The sequence below is a fragment of the Microcaecilia unicolor genome, chromosome 1, assembly GCF_901765095.1.
Source record: "Microcaecilia unicolor chromosome 1, aMicUni1.1, whole genome shotgun sequence".
NCBI lineage: Eukaryota > Metazoa > Chordata > Amphibia > Gymnophiona > Siphonopidae > Microcaecilia > Microcaecilia unicolor.
Genome location: NC_044031.1, coordinates 576002 through 586857, shown reverse-complemented (window position 1 = coordinate 586857; position 10856 = coordinate 576002). Strand labels below are relative to the sequence as shown.

The 10856-nt window shown below is 43.7% G+C and overlaps 1 protein-coding gene across 3 annotated transcripts in view; it reads right to left on the bottom strand.

Annotated features, from left to right (window-relative positions):
- Nucleotides 1-340: 340 nt before the first annotated feature.
- LOC115461716 (ornithine aminotransferase, mitochondrial-like) overlaps nucleotides 341-10856 on the bottom strand; it is a 31747-nt gene continuing 21231 nt past the window's right edge. For all 3 annotated transcript variants that reach the window (XM_030191765.1, XM_030191770.1, XM_030191760.1), the window contains exons 9-11: nucleotides 2402-2515; nucleotides 1666-1810; nucleotides 341-1065 (exon numbers count right to left, since the gene is read on the bottom strand). In XM_030191765.1, coding sequence (XP_030047625.1) covers nucleotides 905-1065; nucleotides 1666-1810; nucleotides 2402-2515 — 420 coding nt within the window. In that variant the 3' untranslated portion in view covers nucleotides 341-904. The remainder of the gene's footprint in view (nucleotides 1066-1665; nucleotides 1811-2401; nucleotides 2516-10856) is intronic.

Below are 10856 nucleotides of genomic sequence, written 5' to 3'. Positions count from 1 at the left end.
TCCCATAAACAGATGTAGTTTTGACACTATATGTGCATTATTTCTCTCTGGAGACTGAACAATGCAAAGGAATAGCCATCCTTATCTAGGAAAGTACATGCATCATTGACTCCTAACTGTATTAACTAGGTAAGAAGTGAACAATTCTCAAAAACAGTCAATTTACCTAGCTAAACTGCCTTCGAACTTTCTAACATGTCATCTAACCGGAGTCTCCTGAATATCGAGACATCAAAATGAGTGCTAGAGTGCACATCCCTCCCTCCCAGGATCATTCAGGGCATCAGAAAAAGACAACCACCACATACTGTTATGGAATCAGATTAAATCAGCCTGGGGGGACATTTCAAATGCTTTCTATGCAAATTTGTTTATTGTATAGAATGTTTAACAAGTTCGAAAAATCCCATTCTTTTTCCAAAGTGCAATAGACCTTTACGTGAAAGGGCAGCTTTTCGGCACATGCCACCAGAAATCATAGATGCAACATAAGTGAACAACTTGTCCATGACAGGCAATATATGGGAACTGCAAAGGCCCGCATTCATTGAAGCCTTAGGAAAGGAGGGCTGAAGTGCTATCAGTGAAAGAAGAACCCATTTATAAAAAGGAATCTAGTTACATTCTGCGATGATTCCCTAAATAATCATCATTTAAATATAAAACATTTATACATGTGCTCATGGTAAAATCCTGACCTCACATGACATTTCTATATTTCGGTTAGGCAATAAATCTGTAAACAAGTCATCTTGTAAACTGTGGCCCACAGATCGGAGAAAACCTAAGTCAAGGGGAAGGTCTAGACCACAAAGCGATTCTTCCTTCCTGAAGACATAGGTGGCAAATCTGAGAGCATCAGTTAATCCGGCCAACATCAGAACCCAAAAGGAGTGGTCATTAGTTAGAAGGACAGGAGTGTCTTGTGAATGATATCTACACACTCCTGCAGTTCATCCTCGCTGATGGTGAGGGGAGGAGCCAGTCTTATAATGTCACCATGGGTGGGCTTAGCCAGAAGTCCATGATCACGAAGCCGGAGACAAACCTTCCATGCATCGAAGTCTGTGAAGATGACAGAGAAACCAAAGGCATAAGATTTCTGTTCCCCATATGCATGAGGAAGAATTCAATACAACAAATACATAATGTCAAGGTTTAGTACATCAGTTCCTGTTCTGGATGCTGCCCTGTGGGCATTCTTACATATCTCCTGCCAACCTCAATAATTTTGCAGAAAGATGTCAAGCTGGTCCCCAACTCAATCCCTGAAAAAACACGCCACGAATTGCCTCTCTCCTTAGAAAGAATGTCTTTTACCACTATTCAGGACCAGTGTAAGGGGAAGTGGCTGGAATCAGGGCCACAATTACAGAGATCCCATAAGGACCATAGTCTAGGGTCCACCCAGTCCAGACAAGGGGAGGGAGGGGGAAGTCATCGAATATTGCAATGGTGCCAGATGTTAACCCTGTTGCTCACTCAGCTGAACAGCAAAGGAAGCAAGAGAAAAAATAACAGATCAAAAGTGTCGCGTGAAAAGAGATTTTCTCTCTCTCTCTCTCTCACATGTACCTCTGACAACAGAGGCCGCACAGGCTGCCTCCCTTATGTACCAATGTCAGAAGTGCAGAATCTTAAAAACAGGGGAAGCAGGATTGGTACCTTTTGTTTCCTTGATGACGATAGCATTCAATAATCCTTTGCCTCTGACACTCGTCACAATATCCGATGGAGTTTTCATAAGTTCTGCTCTCAACTGCTTTCCCATGTACTCTGCATTTTCAGACAGTTTCTCTTCTTCCATAACCTGCAACAGAACAGATCAAATATTTTCCTTCCTCCTCATTGCTTTGACAGCCTCACGTCCCCCCATGGTCCTTCTCTCCTCCCCTCAAACCATGCCTTCTCTCCCTACCTCACTACCATCTCACACCTATTCACTTTTCTACACCTCTTTCCAATACACCCCACTTCTACCTGAACACCCAAACCCTCTTTACCTGCTGTGCGCTCCCCTCTTATTCTCACACCTGACCCTCTCCACTACTCCCCAGAAGCTTAGCCGGCGGTGGGAGGCAGGGCTGGTGGTTGGGAGGTGGGGATAGCGCTAGGCAGACTTATACGGTCTGTGCCGGGGCTAGTGGTTGGGAGGTGGGGATAGTGCTGGGCAGACTTATACGGTCTGTGCCAGAGCCGGTGGTGGTTGGTTGGGAGGTGGGGATAATGCTGGGCAGACTTATACGGTCTGTGCCCTGAAAAAGACAGGTACAAATCAAGGTAAGGTATACACAAAAAATGATACATGTGAGTTTCTTATTGGGCAGACTGGGTGAACCGTGCAGGTCTTTTTCTACCGTCATCTACTATGTTATGTTACTATGACAGAGGTAGAGCTAACCTCCAGAGCTGCCACAGCCACACGACAGGCCAATGGATTTCCACCATATGTTGATCCATGCTGTCCCGGCTTAATAGTCAGCATAATTTCATCATCGGCCAGTACCGCAGACACCTAAATACAAAGAGGTTAAGTGCTCAGTTGTTTTTTTCCGTTATGTGCATTGCATACAATCCCCATCTCTTCTGTACAGTTAGAACATTTTGTATCACGAATGCTTCAAAAACAGCCTCCCCAAACCCAGTTCTCATGGACCACAAACCGCTTTGCTTTTCAAAGTTTCCACAATATATTTCCACTGTTACATGAAGAGCAAATCGATTCTTTTTAAAGAAAGCAAGAAAACAGGTGTCAAGCTCAAATGAAATGCAGCGTAAAACAATCCAGCCCTCAGCACACATATTTCCTAAGCAAGCAGGAAGATTGTTGGACAATCGCCTAAGTATGGAGGGGGCTATTTCAAGGGTCTATGACTAGTAACTTTCAAGTTTAGTTGGTATTACACCCTGATGAAGCTCTTTGGAAGATAGATGTGTGCCTACAGCCAAAAAAGGATACTGTTTCACATATGTGGTTGTCCCTGATTCAAGATTCAAGAATACTGGGATAAATGATGGGACTGGCAAAACTAAATGGGTGCATTCTTATTGGACTGGGAGACGAGTTAAAACACAGCATCAAAAAACTTTTGCCCAGGGGTCTCCTACCCGATATATTTATCAGGACTAATCCAGTACCAAAAAGAGCAAAGAGAAAATCTAGAATTCCTTGAAGTAACCGAAGCCAGTATTGCGTCATGAACAGTTTGGATTTGTTTTATGGACATCAACATGAAATACATATCGTGTTAGCATATTCACCAGGTTTCTCGGAAAACTTAATTTTTGTCTATTTTTACGCCACAAATGAGCATCTCTAGCCCTAGGCCCTGATGCAGGTCCTCCCCCCTCTCGAGTGGAGGAGTAGCCTAGTGGTTAGTGCAGTGGACTTTGATCCTGGGGAACTGGGTTCAATTCCCACTGCAGCAACTTGTGATTCTGGGCAAGTCACTTAACCCTCCATTGCCCCTGGTACAAAATAAGTACCTGAATATATGTAAACCGCTTTGAATGTAGTTGCAAAAACCTCAGAAAGGCGGTATATCAAGTCCCATTTCCCTTTCCCCCTTTCCCTTATGACATCACAATATCAGAAGTGAGCCAAGTATCAGGCAATCAAGCCCACTGTGACATCACTGATGAGGTTGACTCTTCTTGGTGGAATTTTATTTATTTATTTGTAGCATTTATATCCCACATTTTCCCACCAATTTGCAGGCGCAGTGTGGCTTACATTTGCCGTAATGGCGGTTGCCATTTCCAGATAACAGAATTACAAATGGTGTTGCATTACTGTACATACATACATGGTGACATAGATGGAACATAACATACATGGAATATTTCATGGTATATATACCATGTGCACACATACATGGTAAGGAAGAATACATTATGGTATTGCATGAAAGTTCCTGAGTGATAATTGGATTATAACATACATTAGGTCATTGACTATGGCGAGACCATATTCGACATAAGGCTTGAAGTGATAGTGCTAGTTCATTAATAGCAAAGAAGTTAATCAGTCAAGTGATAAGATTTCGGTTGTATCTAGGTCGTGTATAGTCTTATTTAGTATTTAAGATGGATGTTTATGGTATGCCTTCTTGAACAGGTCTGTTTTCAGTAGCCTTCGGAAGATAATTAGGTCTTGGGTTATTTTTATGGCCTTCGGTAGTGTGTTCCATAGCTGTGTACAAATGTATGAGAACTGGTCGCGTATGCGGATTTGTATTTTAGTCCTTTACAATTAGGATAGTGGAGATTGAGGAATGTGCGTGATGATCTTTTTGCATTCCTAGTAGGCAAGTCTATAAGGTCTGACATATAGGTCGGGGCTTCCCCGTGAACGATTTTGTGGACCAGAGTGCAGACTTTGAACGCAATTCGTTCTTTTAGTGGGAGCCAGTGTAGTTTTTCTCTTAGGGGTTTGGCACTTTCATATTTCGCTTTCCCAAATATGAGTCTGGCTGCTGTGTTTTGAGCGGTTTGAAGCTTCTTAATGATTTGTTCTTTGCATCCGGCATAGATGGCATTGCAGTAGTCTAGATGGCTTAGCACCATTGATGTACTAGGCTGCGGAATACTTCCCTTGGGAAGAAAGGTTTGATTCTTTTAAGTTTCCACATTGAGTAGAACATTTTCTTTGCATGATCTTAAGAGTGTGAGATTTCGGTCAATTGTGACTCCCAGAATTATCAAGCTGTCTGAGACCGGAAGGGTATAGTCTGGGGTATTTATGGTATTGGGTTTGTTTGTATTGCGAGGACAGGATGAGACATTATGTTTTTTCTGCATTTAGCTTTAGTTGGAATGCGTCGCCCATGAGTTCATTATTTGGAGGCAGTGTGTGATTTCAGTTATATCTTGTTTGAACGGGATGTATATCGTGACATCGTCTGCATAGATGTATGGGTTGAGTCCTTGGTTGGAGAGTGATTTGGTTAATGGTGTCATCATTAAATTAAAAAGAGTTGGTGAGAGCGGTGATCCTTGTGGTACTCCGCATTCAGGTTTCCATGGAGTTGATGTTTTTGAGTTTGTCATCACTTGATAGGTTCTTGCTGTTAAGAAGCCTTCGAACCATCTTAGTACATTTCCTTCAATCCCGAAGTAGTCCAGGATGTTCGAGAGTATTTGGTGGCTGACCATGTCGAACGCGCTGGACATGTCAAATTGTAGGAGCAGCACATTGTTTCCAGTTGCAATTAATTGTTTGAATTTGGTTATGAGAGTGGTTAGAACTGTTTCAGTGCTATGGCTGGATCGAAATCCTGACTGTGATTCATGTAGTATAGTGAATTTGTTTAAGTAGTTGGTAAGTTGTTTGGTTACCATATTTTCCATTAGTTTGACTACCAGGGGGATGGATGCTACTGGTCGATAGTTGGTTGTGTCGTTTAATTTTTTCTTTAAGTCTTTGGGAATGAGTGGAGGAGCAGCCTAGTGGTTAGTGCATGGTCTCGGGGAACTGGGTTCAATTCCCACTGCAGCTCCTTGTGACTCTGGGCAAGTCACTTAACCCTCCATTGCCCCTGGTACAAAATAAGTACCTGAATATATGTAAACTGCTTTGAATGTAGTTGCAAAATCCTCAGAAAGGCGGTATATCAAGTCCCATTTCCAGGGGTGTGCTGGTAAATTTTTAACCACAGGCTCTTTCTCTGGATGTAGCCAGATCTGCAGTTGGAAGAGCCAGGGGTGGCCGGGGGGGGGGGGGGGGGTGGAGAGCAAAACTTGCCTCTCTTTCCTCTCTCCCTTTGTGCGGGCACGCTAGGCATATCTTTGCTGGCAGCCAATAAATGGACTGCCACCACTCCCAACATCTTGCTCTGAGCAGCATGCTGGAACTTCTCTCACATGCTCGAGAAGTCCCAGCCTGCTGCCCAGAGCTGGAAACAAGCAGAGGGGAGCAGCAGTAGTCTATTTACTTGGCTGGCAGGGCTCAGCATCCCCACCAGCAAAGTAAAAGATAATTCAGCAGGTTGCCCAAGCCCACATTTTGGAAGCCAGTTGTTAAAGTAGCCATGGAGGGCCCTACTTTAACAACCGGCTCCCAAAATTCTTAAAAACTTAACAACCGGCTCTTGCGAGCCTGAGAGAGCCTGCTCCAGCACACCACTGACCATTTCCCTTCCCCTCCCTAATCCACCTGTTCTGTTTCTAAATGAACCCCAGGGAGTGCCACAGGTTGTATTTGTATCCCACATTTTCCCACCTATTTGCAGGCTCAATATGGCTTACATTGTTGATGGCTCTCTCATTCTCCCTGTCTCCTCAGCTCGAAACCTTGGGGTCATCTTTGACTCTTCTCTCTCCTTCTCTGCTCATATCCAGCAGACCGCCAAGACCTGTCGTTTCTTTCTTTACAACATCCGTAAAATCCGCCCCTTTCTTTCCGAGCACTCTACCAAAACCCTCATCCACACCCTTGTCACCTCTCGTTTAGACTACTGCAATCTGCTTCTTGCTGGCCTCCCACTTAGTCACCTGTCCCCTCTCCAGTCGGTTCAAAACTCTGCTGCCCATCTCATCTTCCGCCAGGGTCGCTTTACTCATACTACCCCTCTCCTCAAGACCCTTCACTGGCTCCCTATCCGTTTTCGCATCCTGTTCAAACTTCTTCTACTAACCTATAAATGTATTCACTCTGCTGCTCCCCAGTATCTCTCCACACTCGTCCTTCCCTACACCCCTTCCCGTGCACTCCGCTCCATGGATAAATCCTTCTTATCTGTTCCCTTCTCCACTACTGCCAACTCCAGACTTCGCGCCTTCTGTCTCGCTGCACCCCACGCCTGGAATAAACTTCCTGAGCCCCTACGTCTTGCTCCATCCTTGGCCACCTTTAAATCTAGACTGAAAGCCCACCTCTTTAACATTGCTTTTGACTCGTAACCACTTGTAACCACTCGCCTCCACCTACCCTCCTCTCTTCCTTCCCGTTCACATTAATTGATTTGATTTGCTTACTTTATTTATTTTTTGTCTATTATTTTTTTTTTTTTTAATATTTTATTTATACTTTTTTCAAATTTTCATTTATGCAATACAAACATAAATCAATCAAGATAAACAATAAAGGAAATTAAATCAAAACGGAAATTATCTTACATTATATCGTCCACAAATTGTAATCCAAGATCTAGGAAAATAACTAAAATCAAAAAGCAGTAAATTTAAGTGAACAGAGAGAGATGGCGAAGAGTCGCAGCCGAATAGCGCTAATACAGTGCCTATTACAACATTATTCTTTGGAGGTAATAAATTCTTGTAATTTTTCTGGGTCAAAAAATATATATGATATAGATTCAATAGTAATAAGACATTTACAGGGAAACCTCAATTGAAAAGTTCCACCTAAACGGAGAACTCTTTCTTTTAATAACAGGAAAACTTTTCTTCTTCTCTGGGTGACCTTGGAGAAGTCTGGAAAAATCTGTATTTTTGACCCAAGAAAAGTGGAGTTCATATGGCGGAAATAAAGTCTCAAGATGTTATTGCGGTCTGTTTGCAGTGCAAATGTAGCAAGCAGTGTGGTTCTCTCCGTTATGACCTCCATAGAACTTTCCAGGAAGTCAGTTAGATTTATAGCAGCTTGAGGATTTTGAGGAATATCACCCTTTTTTGCACCAGAAATATATTGTACTCTTATAATAGGAGGGAATCCCTCAGAGGGGACACCCAGTATCTCATGCACATATTTCCTCAACATTTCCAGTGCTGGGATGAGTGGAGATTTAGGAAAGTTAAGAAAACGTAGATTATTTATGCGAATTTGGTTTTCAAGGAAATCTATTTTACGCTGCTGAAAGTTGAAACTTTTCATCAACATACCTGTTGAAGATTTCACTGCCTTTAAGTCATTATCCAAAACATTCATTTTAGAAGTGTGCTCTGCAACTTTAAGAGAAATATCCTGTTGAGTTTGCTTTACCTCTGCCAATTCTCCCGTTAAAATTCGGGCCATCTGTTGTATGTTGGAGTTTAGGCCTTGTATCGCTTCCCATAAAACTTCTAGGGTAATAGCTGTAGGTTTTTTCAATTCTCCCAGCACAACGGAGGACGCATTCAGATTCACTGCAGGCAGTACACTTGCCTGCATCGATGTTCCTTCTGGCGTTGAGGAAGCAGCGGGGTCTCCGCAAACAAGCGCAGGGGACCGACTTCTGGATGCCACGCTCCGTTCCACCGCTGATTCCTGCCTCTCTCCTGGCCTTGGGGGTACAGCCATTGGGGGAGGACTCAACGAGACTCCCTCAGCGCTCAGGTCTGTAAGATACTCCGGACCGCCCGTAGCGAGACCGCCAGTTCCCGGCGTCAGCAGTCCCATCTCTGCCAGAGTCATCTGCCGCAACGGGGCTGGTTCCACCCTGCGCGCGGAGACAAGTGCACTGGGTTTACCTTTTCGCTTGCCCATAACGGCAAGCGAATCTCCGTGTTCAGATTTCAATGGGAGGAGGAGAGAGCTCGGCGCACATCCGTTCAGCTAGACGCCATCTTGGATCTCCTCCCCTATTTTTTGTCTATTAGATTGTAAGCTCTTTGAGCAGGGACTGTCTTTCTTCTATGTTTGTGCAGCGCTGCGTATGCCTTGTAGTGCTATAGAAATGCTAAATAGTAGTTCCGTCATGGCGATCGCTATTTACGGAGTGAGAGATACAAGTGGTATTTTTATTTTTGTTACATTTGTACCCTGCGCTTTTCTACTCATGGCAGGCTCAATGCGGCTTACATGGGGCAATGGAGGGTTAAGTGACTTGCCCAGAGTCACAAGGAGCTGCCTGTGCCTGAAGTGGGAATCCAACTCAGTTCCTCAGTTCCCCAGGGACCAAAGTCCACCACCCTAACCACTAGGCCACTCCTCCACTATTACATTTAAAGATCATGATTGACATTGTGGATTAAACAGTCAAGTATAAAGAGTTCATATTCGGAATTAGAGATAGAGTGGTATTGTGTTAAAGTTCATTCGTAGTAGAGCAGACTTTGGTAGTCAAGTATAGAGAGTTGGGTTTTATCTAATTCAGGCTTATTTTCGAAAAAGATCGCCTGCCATCTTCTGACACAAATCGGGAGATGGCCGGCGTCTCCTGAAACCGGCCAAATCGGTATAATCGAAAGCCGATTTTAGCCGGCTTCAACTGCTTTCCGTTGCGGTTTCCATTATGGCTGAAAACCGAGGCCGGCCATCTCTAAGTGCGGCGCTCTCAACGTGTTTGACCTAAATGTTGAGATTTGGCCGGCCCTGACCGTATTATCGAAATGAAAGATGGCCGGCCATCTCGTTTCGAAAATATGGTTGCCCCGCCCCTTCACAGCGCCGTTCTTGGAGATGGCCGGCCGCATTGGAAAATGCCCCTCATAGTAGATTAAGCAGTCAAGTGAAAGAGTACATATTCGGAATGACGGATAAAGTAGTATTGCGTTAGAGGTCATTGGTGGTAGAATAGACCTTGGTAGTCGAGTATAGAGAGTTAGGTTTTATCCAGTTCAGGCTTGAGTTTCATTGTCTGGTATTAGGATGGATCTTTCTTGTATGCCTTGTTGAACAGGCTGGTCTTCAGTGATCTCCGAAAGTTAGTTAGGTCGCGCATTGTTTTCACGGCGAGTGGTAATGCATTCCAGAGCTGCGTGCTTATGTAGGAGAAGCTGGATGCATATGCTAATTTATATTTTAGTCCTTTGCAGCTGGGGTAGTGGAGGTTTTAGAGTTATAGTCTGGTCCAGCAGTTCCCAGATGTAGGACTGGAAGGAAACCTATGTTTATGGGTAGTTTTGCAGGTGTATTAGTCAAAAGGGACTCATTTTCAAAGCACTTTGTAAGTCTAAATTCCACAGGTTACTAGAGGCATATTTTCACAGCACAGACTTACAAAATTACATAGAGGCACATTTTCGAAATGACATCCAAGTCTGAACAGGAAAGGTGGTCATTTTCAACAAACAAAAACGTCTATCTTTTCCTTTTGAAAATACCGTTTGGAAAAACATTTTGTGGTTTGGACGTTTTATTTTTTGGTCCATTTTCAAACAAAAAAACAAAACATTCAAATGAAAAACATCCAAAATAGACGAGGAGTGGAGCAAAACAAGACCGTCCAGGACTAAAACTCAGATGTTTTGAGCTAGATCTGTTTTATAATGAATAGCTGCAGTGGGAATTGAACCCACTTCCCTAGGATCAAAGCCCACTGCACTAACCACTAGGCTCCTCCTCCACTCCACACAAAAAGATGCCCCAAATGACCAGGTGAGCACTAACCCCCTCCCACCCCCAAAAATGTGATTAATATATTACTTGCCAGCCTCAGATGTTATACTCTATAGGCTAATCACATTTTGGGGGGGGGGGGTGGGAAGGGGTTTGTGACCACTGGAGGAGTAAGGGGAGGTGATCCCTGATTCCCTCCAGTGCTCACCTGGTCATTTGGGGCATCTTTTTGTGTGGAGTGGAGGAGGAGCCTAGTGGTTATTGCAGTGGGCTTTGATCCTGGGGTAGTGGGTTCAATTCCCACTGCAGCTATTTTTTTTATAAAAACAGGTCTAGCTCAAAATGTCTTAAATCCTGGACGTTTTTTCTTGTTCCATTATGGCTGAAAAATGTCTAAGTCTTAGGAATGCCCAAGTCCCGCCTTGAACATGCCCCTGGCACACCCCCTTTAAACGTAGACGCACTTCTGACAGACCAGAGAAAAACGTCTAAAAAGAGGTTTTGAAAATACCGATTTGGACGTTTGTGAGAAAAACGTCCAAATGGAGACATGTCACTTTTTGGACGTTTTCTCTTTTGAAAATGAGCCTGAGAGTAACCTATCTGCTTTGAAAATATGCCTTTACATGAAGTATAGCCA